At 46.0% G+C, this 25,319-nt stretch overlaps 1 protein-coding gene across 4 annotated transcripts; it reads left to right on the top strand.

Moving 5' to 3' along the window:
* The first annotated feature begins 380 nt into the window (after window positions 1-380).
* On the top strand, window positions 381-19,780 carry TEX36 (testis expressed 36). 4 transcript variants are annotated; one of them, XM_045439187.1, is made up of 6 exons: window positions 381-559; window positions 5,297-5,428; window positions 6,140-6,220; window positions 11,824-12,072; window positions 12,581-12,653; window positions 19,105-19,217. In XM_045439187.1, exons 1-5 carry the CDS (start codon window positions 509-511, stop codon window positions 12,614-12,616), a joined length of 549 nt encoding a protein of 182 aa, XP_045295143.1. In that variant the 5' UTR covers window positions 381-508; the 3' UTR covers window positions 12,617-12,653; window positions 19,105-19,217. The 4 variants fall into 4 exon arrangements, with proteins under 4 accessions (XP_045295143.1, XP_045295144.1, XP_045295146.1 ...); XM_045439188.1 differs by lacking the exon at window positions 19,105-19,217 and adding an exon at window positions 16,167-16,264; XM_045439190.1 differs by lacking the exon at window positions 11,824-12,072.
* The last annotated feature ends 5,539 nt before the right edge of the window (window positions 19,781-25,319 follow it).

Raw genomic sequence — 25,319 nt, 5'->3', positions numbered from 1 at the left:
GACCCAGGGAGGGGGCCTGGAGCCTGTGGGCACATCTCTTCCCGACTCCATATTCGTCAGTGTTAGCTTAAAAAATCACGGTACAAGTATTTACACCGTGGAAATTGGCCAACAGCACTACAAATCGGACTGTCTTCCAGAGACCTGGTCATCAAGCATTGACCAGCAGGCCTCGCCTTGTCTGAGCTCTTCCTGCCTTTTCCTTAAGGCTGTGTTGTCCTCACTTGTCTGACCCATCAATGGGGCTTCCTCAGCCGGGAGCCTGGGGGGAGCAGCCACAGGTAGCCTGTGCAGGAACCCTCAGAGGGCTTAGAAGACCCACAGCCCTCCCCCATTGTGATGGGGGCATCGGAATTCTATGGCAACAGTGGGTCCCCCTGGACCTCCCCTTCTAGGAGAGGCCGAGGGTCAGGAGCAGGAGGAGGGACGTCTTCCAGATGCAGAGGGTTTACGAGGCAACGGGGACATAAGGGAGCCAACCTCAGCCACCTTCCGCTTCCCGCAGAAAATGGTCAGAGGACGACGCTTCAACCCACCTTTAGACAAGGACGGAAGATGGGTAAGAAAGATGGGGACTCCTCTCGCCTTCCTCAGGTCACGTGGGTGTGGCCAAGCTCGCAGAACTGGGTCTAGATCCCGCTTCTGCTGCTTCTCCTGGCATCCCTTTTGAGGAATCGCCTCACCTAGCCTCGGTTCCTTCACCTGTCGAATGGGACTCTCAGAGCGTACTCGGGGGGACTAAATGAAATAAATCTGGTGTGTAAAACACTCAGCACACTCGTGAACGTCCATTAGGCAGTCGCTGCTGTGTGCTTAGTCCTTCTAAATCAGTCTCTTTGTCTGTTAAATGGGATCATAGTATACACCAGGGTTAGAGGGTTATTGTGTGGATTAATGGCACAATTCATATGGAGCAGTTAGTAGGATTCATGGAAACAGAGTAACCGTTCATTACTTGTTAACTATTATATGTATTAATGTATATATATACACACACATATATATTTTTTCCTCCTTGTACACCCTGCTTCATTCTTCAAAGATTTACAGTAATATATGGAAAATATTCAAAATAAAATAGGAAAGTATAAAAAAATAAAAATTCAGAATCAGTTTGAATATATTTTAGAAGAAGAGGCTGAGACCGGGAAAATACAGAACACATACAGGCCATATGGCCTACATGACAGCTATTTATATAATATCATCAGATTTGACACTGAGATTCCTGGCAGCCAAAGTAAAATGGGAAAGAGCGTGAACTACATAACGCCAATCAGTCTCCAAGAGAAGAATACAAGTTTCTCAGACTAGCTTCCCTTCTTTCTATCAGCTACAATACCCATGAGGATTGTGTTGGCCTGGCTATCATAAAAAGCTGACTACAGCGTCGTCACCTTATAAATAAGGGTTTGTATTTCTCGAGCAACAAATCCAGAAGCAGGCAGCTCAGGGCTGGTACACACGTCCATGGGGGTCATCGGGATTTTTTCGGTCCTCTGTTCTGTTATCCTTGGAGTGGGGCTGTTCAACTCAGGCAGGTAAATGAGGGGGGACGGTCAAGGAACAAAACGACCCCTGGCACCTGTCCTCTAAGTCTGTCTCTTTGGTGGGGGAAGACAAAGTTATCCCAGGGGCCCCGCCCCGCAGACCCCCGATAGCGTCTCTTTGGGTCGCGTGGCTGAGTTTGCTGCACGGGAGTTTGGGGAGGTATTTTTTATACGCCACCTCAAACAAAGTCAGGGTTCTGCTATATGGGGGAAAGCAAGAGAGAGCGTTTCGTTTCCTCTTGCGATCCCACGGCTTCCCAGAGCCCGGTCTCGAGTCTAGAGGCATTGCCTCCCGAGGTCTGACTTGAGCACTTGCTGTGGGGCCCTTCTGCTGCCAGCACCCAAGAGCATGAACAGAATAGTGCTGATCCTGAAGCTTCCCAAAGTAACTTGCAGACAAGTCGGGGAAATGAAAGAAATTGTTGGCTTTGAGTCAGCAGCGGCCCATTTGGGAGGACAGTAATTGCCACATTAGAGGTGACCGTCATTTTGCAGTTGACCTTGCTGGTTGAAATGTGGCTGTCGCCGGGTAGGAGAGGCTTTCTCCATACACTTTCACCTTCCTGTTTAATATTGCAATCGTTGCGTGATTGAATGCAGCACAAATTTCACCGCCAACTAGTTAAAAAGCTGTATTTCATGGTTACAATATCTAACAGAAGGGTTTATGTCACAGCTATCATGTTATCACCATTCAATATATATTTTAAAAGAGTGAAATTAAAATGCTAGAGCCGTGTTTTTTATTCCCCCCCCCCCCCCCCCCCCCCCCAGTGATTTAGTCCATAGACTTCCGGAATACAAATGAACTCAAATCAGTTGTCACTTAGCTGGGGAGAGCGATGGTTCCTGATGCTGCAAAAACTCCCACCCTCCCAGCCCCACCCCTGATTTTCCATAGCTGCCCAGACAGGAAGGTTGACACAGCCAGACCGGAGGAAGAGAGAAAGGAAAGGTTACGAGTCTGGAGGCCCTCTGTATTATTTGTATTTACTTTGGAAAAAGAATTGTTTTAAGACATGAAAAAAATATAACAGAAGGAGTTAGAGGCCTATAGGTTGACTTTGGCAAATGTCTAGGGTATCTTGCTCAGTGGGAAAGCAAAGAGCAGAACAGTACGTATCGCACGGTCTGATGTTTGTAGAGTGACGGAAACCTCCTCTGCAGGTGGCCGTGCCTCCGTCTGTGAGTGCGCAGCCGCGAGTATTGAATATTGTGATCCGGGGTGACAGAAAGGTGGGGAGAAAGTCACCAAAAATGACTGTTCAGTAAGGAGGCGTTCGTGGTGTTTAGAAACCGCATGTATACTATGATCCTAGATATGCCACATTATACACAGGTACACACACACATCTACACGTCCGTGGCTGCACGTGCATGTAATGGGGATGTAGGCCAAGGATAGTCACCATCTGGGGTGCCTGGGTGGCTCAGTCGGCTAAGCGTCCGACTTCGGCTCAGGTCACGATCTCACAGTTCGTGAGTTCAAGCCCCGCGTCAAGCTCTGTGCTGACAGCTCAGAGCCTGGAGCCTGCTTCAGATTCTGTCTCTCTCTCTCTCTGCCCCTCCCCTGATCGTGCTCTGTCTCTCTGTCTCTCTCAAAAATAAACATTTAAATAAATAAACATTAAAAAAAAAAAAAAAGATGGTCACCACTGAGTTCAGGGGAATTTGATTGCTTTATGTTTTTATGTTCACATCTTCTTAACCCATGAGTATGTGTTACAACGGTAAACGGAAACAAATACGATTATCTTTGTTGTGGAAAAAAAGAGAATGTAATGGGTGCATTTAGTTAAGAAATGTTTAAATAGGGGCGCCTGGGTGGCGCAGTCGGTTAAGCGTCCGACTTCAGCCAGGTCACGATCTCGCGGTCCGTGAGTTCGAGCCCCGCGTCGGGCTCTGGGCTGATGGCTCAGAGCCTGGAGCCTGTTTCGGATTCTGTGTCTCCCTCTCTCTCTGCCCCTCCCCCGTTCATGCTCTGTCTCTCTCTGTCCCAAAAATAAATAAACGTTGAAAAAAAAAAAAAAAAAAAAAAGAAATGTTTAAATAGTGGAACATGATGGGGGGGAAAGTCATCCTCCTTCCTGGTTCCTTCCTCCATTCCTCCTCCTTCAGAGAGCTTTGGTGCTGGCTGCTGGCTGGCCGGGCCCTAGCTCCCGGCTGGCAAGGCGGGCACTGGCCGGGCACTGCTCTGATCCCCATCCCATCTCTCCTCGCTCCACGGGCAGTCATTCCAAAGTGTTTCCGCAGAGTTCTTTGATTCGGATGTGTTCTGTAAGTTAGGCATTGTGGTCTTGCGTGCATGGATTATTTTTTTCACATAAATGGCGTTGGGCTATAGATCTCATTCTGCTTCTTTCTTTTTCCCACTCAGCACTGTGTTTCCAAGGCCGCTCGGCCGCTGTGTGTCACCTAGCCCAGTGCTGCTCATTGCTGCCGAAAACACCCCACCAAGTACACATCATGTAGGACGTAATCTCCCCCCCCCCCCTTTTGACGTAAACAGTCACGTACTGAACGCACTTGCACAGGCAGGGAACAGGAGCCACCTGAGTATACAGGTACGCTGTGACGTGAGAAGGCATGAGGGAGAATGGCAGTGTTGGTCAAGTTCCTTATAATCCGGCAGAAAGCAAGGAGGACTGGCCTGAGGCCTGGCGGTAGGTTTGGGGACCAAGGACGGGACAGCTGTGAGCAAAGATACAACCTGCTAACGGTCATCGAGCACTCTCTGGTGCGTGCACTTTCTCTTTTAATCGCACCCACGCTGTCAAAGAAGTGTTATTATTCCAATTTACAGACAAGGAAACCGGGGCGTGGAGAAGTGAAGTCTCTTGCATAGGGCTGACCTCATAGGAGAGAGAGCCAGGATTGGACTCGGGAACTTTGAATCCACAGTCTATGACCCAGCCACCAAATTCTGCTTCCTCCCTTTGTTGGAAGGCTTCGGTGCTCTGACCCCAGGGATAACCTCTGGCTGAAGAGAGCTGCCTCCTCAAAAATCACCCCCTCTTCCTAGATCAACCCACACCTGGTGACTGATCGATGAGGGTGCAGAAAAGCCCAGTCCCGTCGCCCTAACTCAGGATGATTTGAGAGGCCATCACGCGCCCAGAACTCTCTGTGGGGTGGGTCAAGGCCTCTCTTGGGACGTCTTCCCTCTGCCCCGTCCTATTTCCTTCCTTCCTGTTCATAGGGAGATGCCAACAGCCTCCCCAGATAATCTTTGTTATTACTATTTTGCTTTGTGTCCTATCCCCTATTTTTTTCCCTCTCCCCTCTACCGTTCTACCTTCTCAGGGCAGAGTCAGCTATGTTTCTCCTCCACCTCCTACCGGGGGAGGTTGGCTCACCCCTGTGAACGTGGGCTGGGTCCTCAGCCCCAGTACGGGGAGCGCCCTGACAGGAAGAAAGAGCTCAACCCATTTCTGTCTTCTCAGAGCACATCAGCTTTTGCTCACCGGTCGCACCCCCCCTCACCAGGCCACAGAAACATTTCCAGGCTCCAGCACAGCAGGGGCGGGCCCCGGTAACTTGAAACAGCCCGCAGTGATGGCCTTGGGCCATTACAATATTTTTTGGTCTTGGAAAGAATACTTGCAAATTACGAAAATTACGCCATTTCCTTCGCCCACCAGAAGCACCCAAATTGCATTTTGATCACGTTACAGAGGAAGCCCCGATACTTGGCTTTGAGGTTCAGATGTGTCTGGTTTTAATCACGGCCTGTGCTGGTTTTCTAGTTCCCTCAGATTGGACTAACGCAGAAGACACCAGAATCCATCACAAGTGCTATGTTGAAAGAACCCCACAGCCCACGTGTGTCTCAGCAAGTGGAGGGGAGGCTACCCCCAATCTACAAGGTTCGAGAGAAGGTGAGTCCCGAGTGCTGGCCCGGGGCCACGCGTCCCTGTGGCTCTCCAAGGGGGCGGCACCCACTGGCACTCCTGGCCCGTCAATTCTTCCTCGGAAGGAACTACTCTTTCATCATCTTTGGGTCCTTAAATGCCGGTAGCATCCCACCTCCTATCCTGGTCACTCTGACGCCCCAAATACTTCCTAGAAGGAACTGCCTCCTGGCTGAGACAATCAAGTTAGGCTCCTCTGTGGACAGGAAAACACCATCTTCGGTTACAGCTCGCAGATCGTTAACATGCACGTTCTGCCTCCCTGGCCAGTTCACCAGCGACTTCAGGGGCACGAAGTGGCCTCAGGGAGGAGCCAGTGTGGACTTCACCCTTAGCTCACTCACGCAGCCAACTTGGGCCAGGATCCTTATTGGTCAGAGGAAGAACTTTGGTCTTGATGGCCTCCAAAGTCCCTTTCCAGCTTTCAATTCCACGAGCTTATACACTTTTCCTTCTTTGCCTCCAAAGAGGGTGTTTTGAAAGAGAATTTTTATGATTTTCCGCAAGGTCACCAATGAGGTTGACTTTTAAAGCCTTGAGTTGACAGGCACACCCATGACCTCCTGTCCCTCGCCGTCTGCTCCTCTCCGGTGATGGGTTTAGTTCTGTCTGCAGGTCCTGCCAGCACGCTGGGGTTCTGATGTGTGTTTTTTCCAACTCCTTCCCAATCTCTTCTAGCAAGCGGTAGATAACAACTTCCCCTTCTCCGTACACGACAATCGCTACAGCTTTCAGAGCTCTGGATGCTACCTTGACTCTGTGAGTATTTCCCTCCAGAGTACTAGCAAAACTGGGAGCGCCTCTAGCACGTGATGCTAGACGACTTTCCCCAACTCGGGAGCAAGGTCACGTGTGCACCTCACACTTCTCAAAGCATGAACTGCCCCATTCGCAAGCTTTCGTGGGAAGGTCTGTAACGGGAAAGAGGGGTTTCCTAGGTGTGTCTCTGGTGGATAGAACCAAGCCCCCCCCCCGGGACAGGTCAGAGGGAGGCGAGCTTACAAAGTACAAAGGACTTCCCATAACTGGAGTTGTCTTTCCTCTAGAGGGGGTGAGTTGCCCTCAGCGGAGAAAATAAAGTCTGAGAGCACGTGCCGTGGAAACCTATATGTTGTGAGCGGCACACGCGACTGGAAAGGTTCTAGTAGCCCCGTGGAGTAAAAAAGAGGTGACATTAATTTTACTAATGTATTTTATTTAACTCGATAATTCCCCAAATGATCAGTTCGACATGTAATCAATGTAAGCATGACTCATGAGATAGTTCACATTCCCCAAGCGAAGTCTTTAAAATCCAGTTTGTGTTTTATTCTTGTGGCACCTCTGAGTTTAGAAGACCCACATTTGCAGTGCTCATGTGGCCACGGGGCTGTCAAAGTAGGCAGGGGAGGGTTAACACAGCTGAGGTAGAGGGTTGGATCACGTGATCTCTGAGAATCTTTACCAACTCTGAAAGTCCATGGTGATGACGACGACGACGACGACGACGTTAATAATACCCACCATTTGTAAAGCATTGGCCCAGTGCTAGCATCTCCTACGATCTCATTGAACCATCACGACAACATTGCTGGCTAATTACTCTTATCATCCCCGATTTAGAGATGAGGAACCTGAGAACAGTGATGCTAAAAAGCTTGCCCGAAATTACTCTTTCCTCCAGGCTACCATCTTTAAGCTACATTGAAGTGGTTTAACCTAAAAAAAAATCTGGTTTTCCCTGGCAGAGTGTTGAACACAGAGCGAGAATACCCACTCTGCCTGACTCTCTAAATGGAATGTTTAACATCATTTTTTAAATTATCAAAGTAACAGATGTCCTTTACAACTTTCAAAGAATACAGAATTAAATAAATTTTCTTAAAAATTTGCACTCTTACTTTCCCTCCTCACAATCCTACCTTGAGGACTCACAGATAATGGTTTGGTGGGCAAAATTTGAGAAATGTTTGCCAGTCACATGCAAATATACACATATAAGCATATGTTGTTAATGATATAAACAGGATTGTACCACATATATTCTATCAGAGCTATGTTAGTCTCATAGAAAACACTGGAAGCTTTCCAACTTCCTCTACATTCTGGGATGGTTTATATAAAGTGTGGAATTTCAGTTTAACGAGGTTTAGGTAGAATTTGCCCATAAAATTATTTGAGTTTGAGAACGTTTTTAGTTTTTGTTTTTTTGTACTGTTTTCCCTTTTTAATTTCTCCATTGATTATTAATCTATTAAAACTGTCTATTTTTTTTTTTTTTAATTTTTAAGGGTTTATTTATTTATTTATTTATTTAGAGAACATTTGAGTAGGGGAGTGGCAGAGGGAGAGGGAGAGAATCCCTGATTCAATCTCACAACCTCTCATGGCTGTGAGGTCATGACCTGAGCCAAAATCAAAAGTCGAATGCTGAACCGACTGAGCCACCCAGGTGCCTTGTTAAGACTTTATTTTTAAGTAATCTTTACACCCAATGTGGGGCTTGAACTCACAACCCCGAGGTCAAAGTCACACTCTCCACCAACCGACCCAGCCAGGTGCTCCCCAACTTTCTATTTCTTCTTGAGTAGATTTTGTTGACCTGTGTCTAAAATGTATTTGTTTCCAAATCTGTTGGTGTAACATCTCCTAAAATACTCTTAGTTTGCTGTTCTTTTATGTCTGTTTTGGTTGCGTGTTTAATTCATATACTTGTAACTGTTTTTGTTAGTAAACCTACTAAAACTAGGAATTTTCCTTAGGTTATTGCTTTGGCTACATCTGAACATGTTTTTAAACTTGAGTTTCATTATTATTTGCTTCCAAATAGTCTATGATTTAATTTTTAATTCTAAAAATAATTTAGAAGAATGTTTTGAATTTTCTACGTAGCTAGAATTTTTTCAGATCATCTTTTGTTGCTAATATCTAGTTCTATGGTTTATATAAGTCCTATAGAATATGAATTTTGAATTATAAAGATTATCTTTGTTATCTTGTACATGATTGATTTTAACAAAAATTTCATGGGTGTTTACAAAGTTGGTTGCAAAATTCTTAATTTTATTAAAGGCCATTAATTATGTTATTCAAATCCTTCATAACCTTTTCTTAATTTTTGTCTTCATTTGTCAATTTTTCCTTCTAAGATTATTCTTGAGTTTCTAAATTTTTTTTTTTTTTATTTAAAAAAAATTTTTTTTTTCAACGTTTATTTATTTTTGGGACAGAGAGAGACAGAGCATGAACGGGGGAGGGGCAGAGAGAGAGGGAGACACAGAATCGGAAACAGGCTCCAGGCTCTGAGCCATCAGCCCAGAGCCTGACGCGGGGCTCGAACTCACAGACCGCGAGATCGTGACCTGGCTGAAGTCGGACGCTTAACCGACTGCGCCACCCAGGCGCCCCTAAATTTTTTTAACCTTATGTAATTCTTTCAACCTTATATAGTTGAATATCATATTTTTCTGCATAATAATTCATAAATATTTTATGTTCTTGGTGGCTCTTATTATTTATCAATACGAAGCATCTTTTACATACGTTAGTGTTTTTAGGCATGAATTCTGAATTGCAATTTTAGCTTTGCCACTATTACTTTCCTTTTTTTTTTTTAAATAATTTATTGTCAAATTGGTTTCCATACAACACCCTGTGCTCATCTCAACAGGTGCCCTCCTCCATGCCCACCCCCATCAATCCTCAGTTTCCCCTCTTCCCCACCCCCCATCAATCCTGTTTATTCTCAGTATTCAAGAGTCTCTTACGGTTTGCCTCCTTCCCTCTCTGTAACCTTTTTTTTCCCCTTCCTCTCTCCCCTGCTCTTCTGTTGAGTTTCTCGGGATCCACTTATGAGTGAAAACATGGTATCTGTCTTTCTCTGCCTGACTTATTTCACTTGGCATCACACCCTCCAGTTCCATCCACGTTGCTACAAATGGCCAGATTTCCTTCTTTCTCATTGCCAAGTAGTATTCCATTGTATATATAAACCACATCTTCTCTATCCGTTCGTCAGTCAATGGACATTTAGGCTCTTTCCATAATTTGGTTATTGTTGAAAGCGCTGCTACAAACATTGGGGTACAAGTGCCCCTATGCATCAGAACTCCTGTATCCCTTGGGTAAATTCCTAGCAACCACTATTACTTTCCTATTGCTAACATTCATTACTTACATTATGGTTTATTTCTTTGTCTTTTACTTTTTAGTCAATTTGTATTTTTTAAAAAAGTTTTTTTTTTTATGTTTATTCATTTTTGAAAGACAGAGAGAGACAGAGCAAGAGCGGAGGAGGGGCAGAGAGAGAGTGAGACACAGAATCCAAGCAGGCTCCAGGCTCTGAGCTGTCAGCACAGAGCCCGACGCGGGGCTCGAACTCACAAACCGTGAGATCATGGCCTGAGCCGAAGTCGGACGCTTAACCGACTGCGCCACCCAGGCGCCCCTGTATTTTTTTAATTATAAAAAGAATAGAGCATTTTTTTTTTTAAATCTAAGAGTCATTGTTTCTTTGTATAAGAATTCCATCCATTCAAATTGTTATGATAATTTATGTTTTGGGTTTTATTTCTGTTGTTTCATTGTCTGTTTCCTATTTACCATGTTTGCACCTTGTTTCTTTTAATTTGTCCCTCTCCTGACTTAGCTAGATTGAATTTATTTGCTCACTGGCTTCTATTGTCTACCAGTGGCTACCCTTAACTATAAATGTTTAAGAAATACATTGATATTATATTACCGTATGAATATAAAATGTAATATCTATAGTTACCCCCCAACTCCCAGCCCCCAAGGGTATGGCAAGTTCTTCAACGTACTGACCTTCCTCACTTTAGTGGCCAGACTGTGCTGTCCCAACTCATGGAGGTGCCATTTTCATGGGATAATGTTAAGTGGCACTTCCTGGGTTTCACAGCTATCAAATTGAAATCCTGCAAATTTCAGTTCCAGATTTGTTTCTCTCTCCCCCCCTTCCTTCCCCCTCCATTCCTTCCTTTTTGTGGATTCTTACCTGAAGTTTCAATATATTTCAATTTTTCATAGTTACATTATCAGCAAGTATTTAGACGTGTTTAAATTTTTTTTTCATTTTTTTTTTTTTTTAGAGAGAGAGAGCAGGGAGGGGCGGAGAGAGAATGCCAAGCAGGCTCTGTGCTGTCAGCACAGAGGCCGACGTGGGGCTTGAACTCACAGGCCGTGAGATCATGACCTGAGCTGAGATCAAGAGTCAGACGCTTAACCGACTCATCAACAATCTTCTGGAAGGATTAGGGCTCCCGTTGTTATTCCCGGCCAGTAGTTAGACTTAATTACAAGCTTTACTTGTTGCTGTCCTTGTATCTCTTTCCCCTATTCATTTTGTCTCTTTCTTTTATTTTACTTCACTTTTTTTCCTGGACTATCGGCAAGTACCTTGTTAGAAAGGTGCTCGGGCAGCGTCTTCCCTTCGTGTCTCTAGAACCAGCCTCTCCCGTTCTCTCTGCCCCAGCACCAGGGACACATCTATGGGGACTACATTCCTCCTCAAACCCCTTGGATCTGGAGCCTCTACACTGTCCCCGTGAGGTTCCCCACAAATAGTCCCGTTACTAAACTCTCTTCAAATTACCCTAAATTGAGGGTGCCACCCGCTGTCACTCTGAATGATACTGGTCCTTATGAAACAACAAACTCACTTTGCTACAGAGGGTCCTCGTGTGATTTTTTTCAGCTTCCCGTGGGTTTATCGGATGTCACTCCATCATGAGTCCAGGACGATCTATAATGTAAAGTCTGGGTAATCTCATGTCCGTTTCCTTCTAGTCTTTTGTCGAAGCATAGTGTTTTCTTCTAATTATGGGTCAGATCGAAAGCACAATTCTGAATACAGAGTAATTCTCAGGTTCACATGTGAGGTCCTGAGAGTTAATGAGGAATCCTGTGGGCAGACCCCCAAGGGTGTTGCTTCCTGAGTGGGAAAGAGTTCAGCTTCCCTCGGAGTGAGAACCATCTACCCCATTGAATGCTGGGATGCAGCCAGAGGCAGATTCACTGAGGTGCCGCCTGGGTGCAGAGAACCTGACTGGGGTGCCTGGGAGTCTAGGCTGGCTAATAGGCTGTTTCCAGCTGTGGTCTCTCTGGTTCTGCCCTCTATGTCTCTAGAAGCCCAGTCCCCTTGGCAAGTAAATCCATTGGTGGAAGTGGAAGGTTACGAGAACAATAACGAAACGCCGCCAGCATGCTTTCGGTGTTGATTTATAGGTTGGTAATGGATACCTCTCATAGCGGTTGCCATGTTGTGTGTTAAGACATAGCCTATCATGTAGCTGGTTTTATTAAAGACTTCAGAACTCTTTGACTTTGAATATTTTTCTCCTAATCTTCTAACAATTCTTCTCCAGGGCCTGGGACGTAGGAAGATCTCCCCAGAGAAAAGGCAACACGTTTCAAGAAATTTCAATCTGTGGGCATGTGACTATGTCCCATCTTATCTTGATGGCTTTTCAAATAACCAAATATCTTATGTCTGTCAAGAAATCGTGGTGGTCCCAATTTTCAGACGCTTCCCAAAGCATTATAATGAGATATGGAACTCTTTTAAATTTATTCCTCAGAGAAGCTATACAGAGTTTTTGGAAAAGAATCCCAAAGTAAGTTTCACTATTGACAAATTTTTGGTTCTTCACGGGAGCCCTAAATCCTTCCAGAAGATTGTGGATGAGTTTTGTAATATTGGTATCGCCCTGGACATTCTAAAAGCATGTGTGTTCCGGTCCAGCACCACTAGTTGAAATAGGATTTACATTCGAGGTTAGAGACTATATATACGCCTTACGCGGAGGTGAAGTACTCTTGCAGTGATAAACAGAGACTAAAGTCCTTATGTTGAGAAACGAGAAAAGCTACAGATTACGTTATCATCATATAATTAGGTTGTTATGTTATCACTCCCCACCTTGAAAATATTTCTGTTTTTTAGTAAGGTTGAAAAACATTCAAGTCCTTATAAAATGAAGATATGTGTAGATACACACACTGTAAATGAAAGGATTTTGAACAAAAAATGTATTTGAAGGAACTTTAAAATTGCCACATTACCTGTGGGTGAAGTTTTAAAAATTATGTAATTAGTATATGATTCTATTTTTCTTTTGAAAGTTCAAACAATACAGAGGAACCAGAAGTCCCCCTTGATTTCATCACATCTCCAATCCTTGTCCTGTCCCCAGAAGTAAGTCAACCATTTGTTTTTATTCTGTGCACTTATAATGTGTAACTACATATACATTTTGAACATAAACTGTTGTACAGCCCGTAATGCTCTATAACTTTCTTTTTTTTTTTAATTTTTTTGATGTTTATTTATTTTTGAAGGAGAGAGAGACAGAGCGTGAGGGAGGAGGGGCAGAGAGAGAGGGAGACACAGAATCCGAAGCAGGCTCCAGGCTCTGAACTGTCACCACAGAGCCCAAAGCGGTGCTCGAACTCAAGACCGCGAGATCATGACCTGAGCCGAAGTCAGCCGTTTAACCGACTGAGCCACCCAGGCGCCATTTTTTTTTTTTTTTTTTCTTGGATTTTCTATGCAGACAATTATATCGCTCGTGAAAATGGTAATTTATGTCATTGTTACCATTTATACATTTCCCCCCGCCCCCTGGTTTTGCATCAGGCACAATTTTAATATTAGCACAGATAGTCTTTATTTTGAACTTAACCAGGCTGCTTCTAATGTGCCACTCTGAAGTCTGACTATTGCTGTAGGTTTTAGATAGATAATCTCTATCTAGTTAAGAATCATCTCATTTTTCTTAAGTTTATTATTTATTTTGAGAGAGAGAGAGAGAGAGTGCATTCACATGCCCATGAATGAGGGAAGGGCAGAGAGAGAGAGGGAGAGAGAATCCCAAGCAGGCTCTGCAGGGTCAGCACAGAGCCCGATGCGGGCCTTGATCTCACCAACGGTGAGATCACGACCTGAGCCCAAATCGAGAGTCCAACACTTAACTGACGGAGCCACCCAGAATGATCTCTTATTCTTTATTTCCTGTTTTTTTTTCCCCCCTAAGATATATTTTTTTTAAGTCCATGTAAAGTATGTACATGGGAAAAAGAGAATCAAACAATGAAATACGGTTTCCCTGATATCCTTGACTTCAGTCCCCATTTTTCCCCCCAGTGTCAGCCCTACTGACACTTTTTTTATGTGCCTATGTTTCCAGGCAGCCTGTATAGATCCTCTCTCTCCCTCCCTCTCCCTCTCCCTCTCCCTCTCCCTCTCCCTCTCCCTCTCTTTCTCTCTCACACCCTTTAACAAACATCAATGGCAGACACCGTTCCACTGTTGGTTTCTGCTGTTCCACTAACAACTGCACTTACGAATGTGTCTTTGAAGTTTCAAAGTAAGTATCAGTACCTACAAATCTACTTCTTTTGTTAAGCGCGGCCGCCTGGCATTTCATGACATGGGTGCGTCGTGCTCCCGGAATCTTTTGATGGGCATTTATGCAGTTTTCTGTCTTTTCCTCCTATAAACACCTTGATAGGTAGATATTTGCAGCCATCTCCAAGAACTTCTATGTGGTAAAATTCACAAAAATAAACTCGTTCAACCGAAGAACACGTGGATTTTAAATTTTAGTTTACGTTACATTTAAAAAATCTTAAGATCAAATTTTCTAAAAGGGGCTATGCTCCAGCTTACAACTTCACTCACAAGATACAAGATACGGGCGCTTCTGTTTCCCACACGCTTGCACTGCCAAAGTTTTTTTTTCGATATTTACCCATTTGTTAGCTAAAAAAAAAAAAAAAAAAATTGGCATTGTATTTTGATTTGCATCTCTTTCATTGCGTGTGTGTGGCTATTGAAAAGGCATTGGTGTTTCTTTTGCTGTGAACTGTTTTTCTGCATCTTTCACTAGTTTTCCTATTGGTTCTTTTGTCTTATTCTTCAATTATTTGTATGATTTCTTTTTTTTTTAAGTTTATTTATTTTGAAAGAGAGAGAAAGCAAGCAGGGATGGTGCAGAGAGAGGAGAGAGAGAATCCCAAACAGGCTCCATGCAGCCCTGATGCAGGGCTTGAACTCACGGACCGCGACACTTAACCGCCTGAGCCACCCGGGCACCCCTGGTTCTTGATGTATTAAGATATGGAGGCTTTTGTATCAAATGTGTTGCGAGTGTTTTATCTAGTTTGTTGGTTATTCCCTCGTTGTTACTGTATATATTTCTAATTAATAGACTTTGTCTGAGCAGTTTTAGGCTTACAGGAAAATCGGATGGGAAGTATGCAGTTCCCATACACCCACTCTCCCCCCTTCCTCACCTACCACGGTTTCTCCTATGGTTAACATCTTGCACAGGTGTGGTATGCACTATATTTTTAGTTCTGCATATATTTTCGTGTAATAGGATGTATGAATCTCCTATTTAATGGCTTCTGGATTTCATGCCTTGCTTAGGCCCTCCTTGGAGACTATGAAATAATTCTAAGAGCTTGTTGTAGTTTTTTTTTTTTAATGTCTGTTCATTCATTCATTCATTCATTCATTTTGAGAGAGAGGAAGAGAGAGAATCCCGAGCAAGCTCAGCGCCGAGCCCCACGCAGGGCTCGATCTCACGACCGTGAGATATCATGACCTGAGCAGAAATGAGGAGTTGGATGCTTAACCAACTGAACCACCCAGGCGCCCCAATTTTGTTATGATTCTTCTCGTTAATATATGGGGTGACATTTTAGCAAATGACGTTTTGGCACCCATTGAGATGATCGTATACATTTTCTATATTAATCTGTGAGTGTAATAAAGTATATCCATGGATTTTTTCATGGTGAACCGCTCTAGCATTCCTAGAGACAAACTGTAGTTAGTTGTTTCTGATATGATGTATCAGAATCATATCAATTTCGATAAATTGAGGATTTGATATGCCATTTTTAAAAGGATTTTAAAATCTATTTTTACTATGCCCTGACGCTGCTTGTACAAATTGCAAGTGTCTATAGAATTTGCTACTAAATCTTCTAGACCTGGTGCAGTTTTCGGGTACAGATCCTGATCCTTGAACATCTTTTCAATGTATTTTGTAGAAATTAGTCTGTATCTTCTCTGCCTTTTTTTCTTTTTCTCTAATTGTGGCCACTTTTTTAAAAAGCTTATTTATTTGTTTTTAGTGATCTCCACACTCAACGTGGGACTCAAACTCACGACCCCGAGATCAAGAGTTGCCCACCCCTCCAACTAAGCCAGCCAGGGGTCCCCATCTAAATTCGGTTGCTGTTATTTGTAGAGGAAATCATCTGTTTCATATGGATTTTTGAATTTTGGGTATTTAATATAGTTATTCTCTCTAATGCTTTAAAGTTACATCCTGTCCTTCGACACGTTAAATGTTGGTCACATGTCTTTGCTCTGTTTACCGAACCTACATTTTCGCCGCTGCTGTTTGCTTTTGATCTTACTAATTTATGCTTTCCTGTTTACGTATTCTGTTCTTGGGCTTATTTTTATTTTTCCTAGCTTCTCCAGGTGAAAGCATAACTCAATTATTTGCAGCCTTTCCCGTGGTCTTGTAAATGTAGGCAAGGCAATTTCTTTCCAATGCCATTTTGTAGACGCATCATGCTCCTCTACTTATTGTTAATTTTATTTTTATTATTTTTTTTTACCTTGTTTCCCCCTTGTTAAAAAAGTTTTTATTTACATTCCAGTTAATATACAGGGTGATATTGGTTTCAGACGTACAGCGTGGTGATTCAACGCTCCTATACGACACCCGGTGCTCATCACAGCAAGTGTGGTCCTTAGTCCCCATCACCGTTCCACCATTCCCCCTGCCCGCCTCCCCCCTGGTAACCACCACTTTGTTCTCTAGAGCTAAGAGTCTGTTTCTTGGTTTGCCTCTCAGACACACAGATCAATGGAACAGAATAGAAAACCCAGAAATGAACCCACAACTCTGTGGTCAATTAATCTTCGACAAAGCACGAAAGTACATCCATTTTCAAGCAGCTTGTCATTTTCTTTTTTCACCCAAGAATTAGTACAAAGTATGTTTTCTGTGGGGTGCCCGGGTGGCTCAATTGGTTAAGCATTCAACTCTTGATGTTGGCTCCAATCATGATGTCACAGTTCGTGAGTTCAAGGCCGGAGTCAGGCTCTGAGCCTGCTTGGGATTCTCTTTCTCTCTGCCCCTCCCCCGCTTGCTTACGCACAAGCATGTTCTCTCTCAAAATAAATAAATAAAAACTTTTTAAAAAGGACTATATTTTTCCGTTAATTCTTTTGTTATTTTTCATGGTCTATATTTTATTAACTGATTAATTTTTGCGTTGTGGTCAGTAATTAAGATCTGTATAATTTTTGCTTACGGAAAGGTTGAAAGTGTTGTGGCTTAACACATTGGTCAGTTTTTGTAACTGTTTTATGTGTTTGAAAAGGATGTGTAATTACCCCTTAAAAATTTTATTTTGAAAGCAGTATAGATCTGTACAAAGTTGTGGGTTTTTTTTTTAAGTGTTTGAGGGGGTGAGGGAAGAACAGAGAGAGGGAGACAGAGAATCCGAAGCAGGCTCCATGCTGTCAACAAGGAGCCTGATGTGGGATGAATTTCCTCCCATTTCCTCTCCCCCCACCCCTACTCCCAGGTGCCCCCACAAACCCTCACTTGCCTCACTCCTGCCTCGCCTCACCTCTCTCTGCCCAAACACCAGCAATCGCCAACAGGAGTTACCCCAAACTCAGTGTGCTAGGGATGAAATTCACAAACTCACGAAAAAGGTTTGCAGAACCATATCTGCGATTGGGTGAAGGAGGGACACGGCGATGGGGGAAGATCAGCCTCTGCTCTTGGGGATTGAAGAATGGGGGGGGGGTATGTTTACCATCGACAAAAACACAAATTAGAGAACTGGCCCTTAAACCCAGTCTTTTCTCATTTAATTGTTTTCTACATAAAATGTAAATACCACTGTCCCACGACCTCACCTTAAGGTCTCAATCCGGTGAACCAAGAACAAAGGACACAGCACTTTAATGGAAGGGGAGCCCTCAGGGACTCAGGTGAACTCCCCAAGGACAATAACCCACTTTACCGAAATAAAAGTCTCTAATAACTTGGCACAATGTCAATGACTTGCCATTGTTGGTTCTTTGTTTTAGTGCGTTGTTTTGAACAGAGGAATAAACAGCCAGTTAAAGAAACCCCAACTTACTAATCAATTACATGCAGGTGTTTATAGATTTCTGCTGTCTTAACGAATGAGACTTGGACTTGTGCCATCCTAGAAATGACTTAGATGCTAAAAGAACAGCTGATGGTTTGGCAATACTCTTTCAGAGCGATGCTGCCTAATATCCCTCCCGGAGCCACACCGGGGAGCTTCCATCACTTACTGTGCATGTTGGAAGCATGTGCCTAGCGACTGGCTTTCTCGTTTATAAAAATCAGATCTCAGGCCCTTAAAGATCAGAGTTAAAAGAGCAGAGAGATGATTTCCTATTTGAAGCCCACCCTTGAACACTGTCTATTTTTAGGCAGAGAAGCACATTCTCGTTTGGTCTGTTTTGACACTTAGGACTATTTTTAAAGACTGCCTTGTGCCGTCTCTTTGTTTTGCACATTTTGTCGCCGTCTTCGGCCAAAGCCATCCCTGTTCTGGTGGCTGCGCACCAGGTTCAGATGCGGTGGCTGGCTGTTCCTGCCGTGGCTGATAGGCTAGCCATCCCCGGAACAGGGTCCGCTTGGCATGTTTGCGGTCAACTGCAACTCGAATCAAAGTTCAGGACACATTGCCGCTGTCCCGTGGGCCAAGACAAAAGGACGCTTCACCCAATGGAGCATTTTTTTTTTTTTTTTTTAATCTACAGAACTGGTACCATATTGAGGACTCCTGGGGCGGGGGGCGGGGGGGAGCTGTGTGTGGGGGAGGAAGGGCTTGAAATGACAAGCTAAGTATAGGTTCCCCATATGTTCCGCTGAGTTCATGAAAGAATCCATGCTGTTATGGTAACACCCTGAGGACCATAAAACAAGCAAGAAGAATCCATTTCCTCCTCTGGACTCTTTGCTGCTGCCCACAATCTTGGGTCCTACTGCGATATCCGGAGCCCAAGATGTGGGTCGAGCCCCTTTAGCTCGGGTCTGGGCTTGGTGGCTTAACACCACGGCTCAAGTCCTGCTTTTCTCTGGGCGGAGTGAGGCTGGCACTTCCCAAACACACAGGGTAGTCATTCTCGAGTGCCCGTGCCGTGCGGAGGACTCGGAAAGCGCTGTGTAAGTGTGAAATGCTGTACGTTGCCTTTATAAGTACCTATCAAAACAAACGAAAACATCTCATTTAACACCCAGTATTTAAGTAAACACGTTGCAAATATACCAAAATAATCCCCCCCAAATATTAAACAACAAATCAACCCCCTGTCAGAGCCTGACTCACTGAATAAATGGAATGAATAAAATTGTAACTCACACGCTTGACTACGGCTCTATGAAATTGTCGAATTTGTGAGGTGTAGCGTGTGATTTCTGCACAGAAGAACCAAAATAACTTCAAACGCTGTCTTCTCTCCCCCAGTCGAAATCAAACAGATCTGCAGGTTTCCAAATTGGGCCATACCGGCACGAGAGCACACATCACATTTTCTTCCCTTCTTTCCCTCCCCCCTGCCCAAACAGGAGGCAGCGTCAGAAAGTCAGATCCGAGAAGCTTTGTTTGGGCTCCACCTGGGCGCTGGTCTGGTCGCGTCGCTTGGAGCCGTGGAGCTGGTTCCCAGGGGAAAGAACAAGTGCGCTCGTGACCCAGGGTCACAGGGTTGTTCGCGGGATCGTAAGTGACCGCGGTACCATCTGGCCTTCCCTGCCCTAGAACACATTGCTGTTCCTTAGGCCTGAAGGAGAAACGTTGAAGCCGTCGTAAATATTCTCCCGCCGTTTATAATCTTGGTCAAAGCACCCAGGACCCTCGTCAGCCACGAGTGACGTGTGCAGTCCTCCCGCACACGCCATGGCGGTCCCCAAAAGGGACGGGCAAGTCTCAACAACACCCCATGGGAGAAATCAGATTGTTCCCCTGAGAACAGACAGGCACCCAGGCCTGAGCAAACCAATGCCTGACATCTGTCACATTCGGGATCTTTAAAAGGAGGGATTTGGCTCTGTGCGTCCACAGTCACTGGAGAGCTCAGCGTCTTTAGCCAATCAGGGCGGTTCTGATCAAAGCAGGTATGTTTGCCAACTCAACCTGGCCTAATTTCTAGCTCCTTCCTAACAGGGCTCTGCCCCCTTCCCTTTGGGCCTCGTGAGCCACATTCTTACGGGCACCAACTGAATAAATGTAAGACATGCCCAAACACCTCACGTGTTGACTCATTACTCAACGACTGTTTTTCGAGCCTCTGCCTTGGGCATTGGGGAACAGGCTGAGCAGGGACAGACTCGCCCTCCCTCTCAGAGCGTGCCGTCCAGACTCCCCGTCAGCCGAGGAAATGCAGCCACCCCCTTGCAAGAGTCGAGGTTTCAAGCTAAGAATGCCGATTAAATGTGGATCGGGCAATAATACTTTCAAAGGTCGCAATTATAATTTTATTAAGCTGTGATCAGGGAGATAAGATAAATGTCATAGAAATGTGTTTAATATTGGATACATACGATATTAAAGAACAATTATGAATTTGTGTTTCTGGTGTACATGAAAATTTGGATTTGTGTAAGGGCGGGCAGAAGCAGAGCCTAATTTTTTATCTGCTGGATGAGAAATTGATTTTAATTCTTTCCCTGCTAATTAAAGGAAAATTAGAAAAACAAACTATTTGCTACAGCACTAAATACATTTTGATTACTTATGGATATAAGCAGTTATCTGGGTTTCATTTATTTACTCACGGAAAGCCTAATGATAGGTGAAATTACGAGTCGGGTAATGGGGAGGGACTGTGGGTTTGCTCCGCTGAGGGGGTGAGGTCCGTGTTCCCACAGATGGCTGGGACGTGAAGTCGAGGTGCTCCCCCCTCCCCCGTTCACGCAGCGAGGGCTCTGCGGGGAGACAGCAGACGCACTGGGTTGTTCTGGGTTGTTCGAGAGGTGATGAGAGAGTGGAGGGAGCAGAGTCGGGCTCGAGGTGCCAGGGGCAGCAGAGGAAACTTCCAGCGGGCAGCTGGGCGCTGGGGTTCAGCTCAGGAAGAACACCAGATCTGCAAGGAGGAGATAGGATGACAGCTTGATGCGGGGAAGGGGGGTCGACAGAAGGAGTTTTTTGTTTGTTCATTTGTTTTGGCTTAAAACAACCCAAATGTATTACAGTTTTGGAACCCAGAGTCAAACTAGGTCTCAAAGGACAGAAATCAAGGTGTGGGCGGGGCCACATCCCTTCCCAGAGGTTCTAACGGAGAGAATCCAATTCCTTTCCCTTTTTGGTTTCTGGGGCCCCCTTGGTTTGCAGCCCCTTCCTCCATTCTCAGAACCAGAGTGGCTCCAAGTCCTACCCATGCGGCCCGGTTCTGTCGTCATATTCCCTCTCAGCCTTTTTCTTTTTTTAAACCAAGGAAAGAGTAGCGTGTACGAGGCAAAGAAGGGAAGAACGCGGACGGACTGAGACAGCCTGGGGAGGAGGGGGAGGTAGGTGAGGCCAGAGCAGTGCTGGGTGGGTGTGCACCCAGAGGGGGCCGGCCTCCGGGCGAGGCTCAGGGGGCAGGCATGGAGAGGAAGAGAGGAGAGCAACCTTCAAGGGCGAGGGAGGACTTGCGTCCCTCTGGAGTGACCATGGTCCTAGGGAGAAAAAGGGTAGGGCTGCAGCTCAGAACCAGGTGCCTGAAGCAGAACCTTGTGGAAGGTGGGGGTGGGTAGAGTTGTCCTTTTGGGTGATGGCGGGAAAGCCAGCCACGGAGAGATGGTCTGGATGGATCCAGGGCTTGGTCCTGCTTTGGGATTTCCCAGCAGGTGGATGCCAGGAGAAGGCCTAGGGCAAGGCTCTTGAGGCTGGCTGCACCCTTGACCTCCTGGGACCTGAAACCAGCTGAGGCCAGGGCCCCACCCAGCTCAGTTACATTGGGTCCCTGTGCTGGGGTCTGGTTTGGTATTTTTACTTTTATTAGTTTTTTAATGTTTATTTATTATTAAGAGAGAGAGAGAGAGCGCGCACGCACATGTGAGCAGGGGAGGGTTAGAGAGAGAGGGAGACACAGAATCCGAAGCAGGCTCCAGGCTCCGAGCTGTCAGCACAGAGCCCGACACGGGGCTTGAACTCACGAGCCATGAGATCATGACCTGAGCCGAAGTCAGACGCTTAACTGACTGAGCCACCAAGCGCCCCTGAGTTTGGTATTTTTAAAAAGCTCCCAGATGATTGCAGGGCCAGTGAGGCTGAGAGCTGCTGGAGGGACAGAAGGACACATACTGTCAATACGCCCGGGCTTTTGGAGAAGCTGGAAGAGTATGGGGATGAGGGAATGGCACTGAGCAGGCCATGGGGCATAGGCGTGGGCACTGCCACGGTGCCACGGTGGGGCGCAGGCGTGGAGCACATCTGTAGAGCTGGAACACGGGCTTTCAACGAGTCATATCTGTGAACTTATTTAGAACTTTTGCAAAGGCATCAAAACTGAGTCTCATTTGGTTATTCATTTAATGCGTCACCTTTATAACATGGTTGAGCAGTACAGGATGTGTTGAGATTTGAGGTGTCCTAGAAATTCAGGCTGCCCGGTCACCAGAGACAGAGAGAGAGAGAGAGAGAGAGAGAGAGAAGAGTCTCTGGGGACTGGGGTCCAGTCTGGGCTGTGATGGAACCCCCAGCCCGGAAGCTCGTTCACGCAGTGAAGGTGCAGCAATGGCCAGTGTGTGTGGAAAACAGGAGCCAACATGCGGGGCCTGGCAGGACCTTGAGCGCACAAGGTGATACCAGGACGCTGCCAGCTTCTCAGGCCTGGATGATGGCAGTGTTTGGGGACAGCAGAAGACTGCGCACTTCCCCTGTCTGCCATACCCCCATTCCCTAGGACCCAACATCTGCCTGGCATACAGAAGATGGGTGCAAGGAGACTGCCGAAAGAACATTCTGGAAAGTCTTTGCAGGGGCCATTTGTGAAGGGTGGTCCTAGCTTACTGGGTGAGAGTGCAGCTCTGGGACCCAGCTCAATTGTTACCTTTGTGGGCTAATCACATCACTCCTAACTCTTGGTTTTCATATCCTTTTACGGGGTCTAATTAGGGGCCCCACCTCCTAGAATTAAGGATTACAGGAACAGGTGCATGCAAAGCGTTCTTCAAAGTGCGAGGCGGGGCGCCTGGGAGGCTCAGTCGCTTGAGCTTTCGACTCTTGATTTTGGCTCAGGTCGTGATCTCACGGTCACGAGATGGAACCCCGCATTGGACTCCTCGCTGAGCCCGGAGCCTGCTTGGGATTCTCTCTCTCTCTCTCTCTCTCTCTCTCTCTCTGTCTGCCCCTTCCCCACTCGCGTTCCTGGAAGACCCCGATGGCCACCGAGGCCTGCAGGCTGACCCCTCTGGGTCCCTTCTCTTGGATGAGTGGAGCACTGGGACGGTGCCCCCTTCTGTCAAGACTCTTTGCCATTTGCCATTCACAAAATCGGGTCCCTAGTTCGATTCTCCGGCAACAACAGTGGATTGCATCGATTCCTAGAGAACCAAACAGTATTGGGTTGGCGATGGGTCTGATGTGGCCTTGACCCCTCATCCTGCCTTGTGAAGGGAAGACCTGGCCATTCCAACACCCCCCCACCCCCCGCACTGCCCTGGCTGGAAGCAACGTTTCTTCTTCCTCCTCTGAGCTTCCTCACAGCCCTGAGTGCGCGGGTACGTTAAGTATCTGCTCCCCCATCCTCCCAGGCTACTGGCACCCTTGCTTTTCACCTTTACCTTGGCACTTGCTTAGCTCATCCTCTGACGCTCACTCACGGTTCAGGACACTAATGAATGAGGGAGTGTCTCCAAACAGCCAATCATTAAAACTGGTGCTTTTTTTAACCTTATGATGTAAAAAAAAATTTCTTTTTAACGTTTATTTATTTTTGAGAGACAGAGACCGAGCGTGAGCAGGGGAGGGGCAGAGAGAGAAGGAGACACAGAATCGGAAGCAGGTTCTAGGCTCTGGCCTGCCAGCACAGAGCCCGACGTGGGGTGCGAACCCACGAACTGTGAGATCCTGACCTGAGCTGGCATTGGCTGCTTAACCAACTGAGCCACCCAGGTGCCCCGTAACCTTATGATTTTTAATATTTTTTTTAATGTTTATTCATTTTTGAGAGAGAGAGAGAGACAGAGTGAGAGCAAGGGAGGGGCAGAGAGAGAGGGAGACCCCGAATCCGAAGCAGGCTCCAGGCTCTGAGCTGTCGGCACAGAGCCTGACGTGGGGCTCGAACCCACGAAGTGCGAGATCATGACCTGAGCCGAAGTCCGACGCTTAACCAGCTGAGCCACCCAGGTGGTGCCCCGAACCTAATGATTTTTAACAAAACGGGCTTTTTCCATTCTAGAAACGGCAACGATCATTTTGCTTTACAAAGCTGTGGCAGGTGAGTAAAGATGGCTCTAGAGGGGCGCCTGGGGGGCTCAGTCGGTGAAGCGTCCGACTTCAGCTCAGGTCACGATCTCACGGTCCGTGAGTTCAAGCCGCGCGTCGAGCTCTGGGCTGATGGCTCGGAGCCCGGAGCCTGCTTCCGATTCTGTGTCTCCCTCTCTCTCTGCCCCTCCCCCGTTCATGCTCTGTCTCTCTCTGTCTCAAAAATCAATAAACGTTAAAAAAAACAAAAACAAAACAAAAAAAAAAAACGGCTCGACAAAGAGGACAGCGTTTCACCGAGGCCACATTTAGGGAAAAGAATGCTCCAGTTTTTTCCCCTCTGAAGATAGGTACTCTTTAGTTATTTATGTAATCACTGTGATAACAACTTTTGCTCTGAACTAAATATATGCAGAGGCGCATTTCACAAGCCCCCTCCTCCGCTGGGCTGGGAGAGCAGGGAGGCGGCTTCCTCGGGCTCTGCCCAGTGGCCGGAACCGTCTGCGCCGTGGCTGGAACCGTCTATAGTTTAGGTCCCCAAGCCCTCAGGTGCTACACAACATTGATCAGACTCAGAAAATGTTTTTTTTAAAAAAAGCACGTATGTAACAGACATCTTTTATCCTTTCCCTTAAAAGACTGGACAAAAGCCAGTTTATTGTTTTTAAACGTCTGCACCGCCCCCCCGCCCCCCGCCCCAGTTTTTGGAAATCAAAGAAACTCATGGTAACTGATGTCCAAGGAGCAGACTCGAACCTTAAAGGCAGCTGAGCGACTGACTACTAATGGCCCCATAAAGCACTGCCCGGCCTTCACCTAATGCCTAATTACTCACCGGCATGCCTTTGCTTCGCCAGTGTCTGCTTTAACGATGCAGCCAAACAAGGTGGAACTGTGTCCATTTATGGGCAAGTCAAAGACCAATAAATAAAAAGTTTAATTTCCTGATTCCCTGAAGTCGATGGGGCTTAGAAAATACTCCCCAATCCTTCCAACAATGTCTCTCAAAACACCGTGTGACCAGCCACCTCGTCTCACATTTCATTGCTCATAAAAAGGAATCAGATAACGCTAAGTGAAAAAAAGCTGGACACGAAGTACACTGTGTTTACAGCTAAGAAACTATCCGCTTTGGGCCGAGGACCGGAACCCTACAATCGTGGTCAGACCTTCGTGATGGGCGCAGGATCCCGGGAGATGGCTTCCCCTGTTTTCGAAATTTTCTGCTGCTATCTTAGTTCCACAGCAACCCCCCGAATTGAAAGTGATCAGCAAAATAATTAGTGAGTTGTTTACCAGGTGCTAGTACTCAGGACGAGCTCATCACATGAGGGCTCCGATGTGAAGCAAACCAACCGAAAACTGAGAAATCCAT

This window comes from Leopardus geoffroyi, chromosome D2 (genome assembly GCF_018350155.1).
Source record: "Leopardus geoffroyi isolate Oge1 chromosome D2, O.geoffroyi_Oge1_pat1.0, whole genome shotgun sequence".
Classification (NCBI taxonomy): domain Eukaryota; kingdom Metazoa; phylum Chordata; class Mammalia; order Carnivora; family Felidae; genus Leopardus; species Leopardus geoffroyi.
The sequence above is the reverse complement of the archived record's forward strand: the minus strand, read 5'-3'. Positions and strand labels throughout refer to the sequence as shown.

Excerpts from the sequence above, each read along its gene's own strand:
- TEX36 (XM_045439187.1), top strand. The coding sequence starts at position 509 with ATGGTCAGAGGACGACGCTTCAACCCACCTTTAGACAAGGACGGAAGA. Across the intron at positions 5,429-6,139 it reads TCTACAAGGTTCGAGAGAAG|CAAGCGGTAGATAACAACTT; the intron begins GTGAGTCCCGAG and ends AATCTCTTCTAG. Across the intron at positions 6,221-11,823 it reads CTGGATGCTACCTTGACTCT|GGCCTGGGACGTAGGAAGAT; the intron begins GTGAGTATTTCC and ends ATTCTTCTCCAG.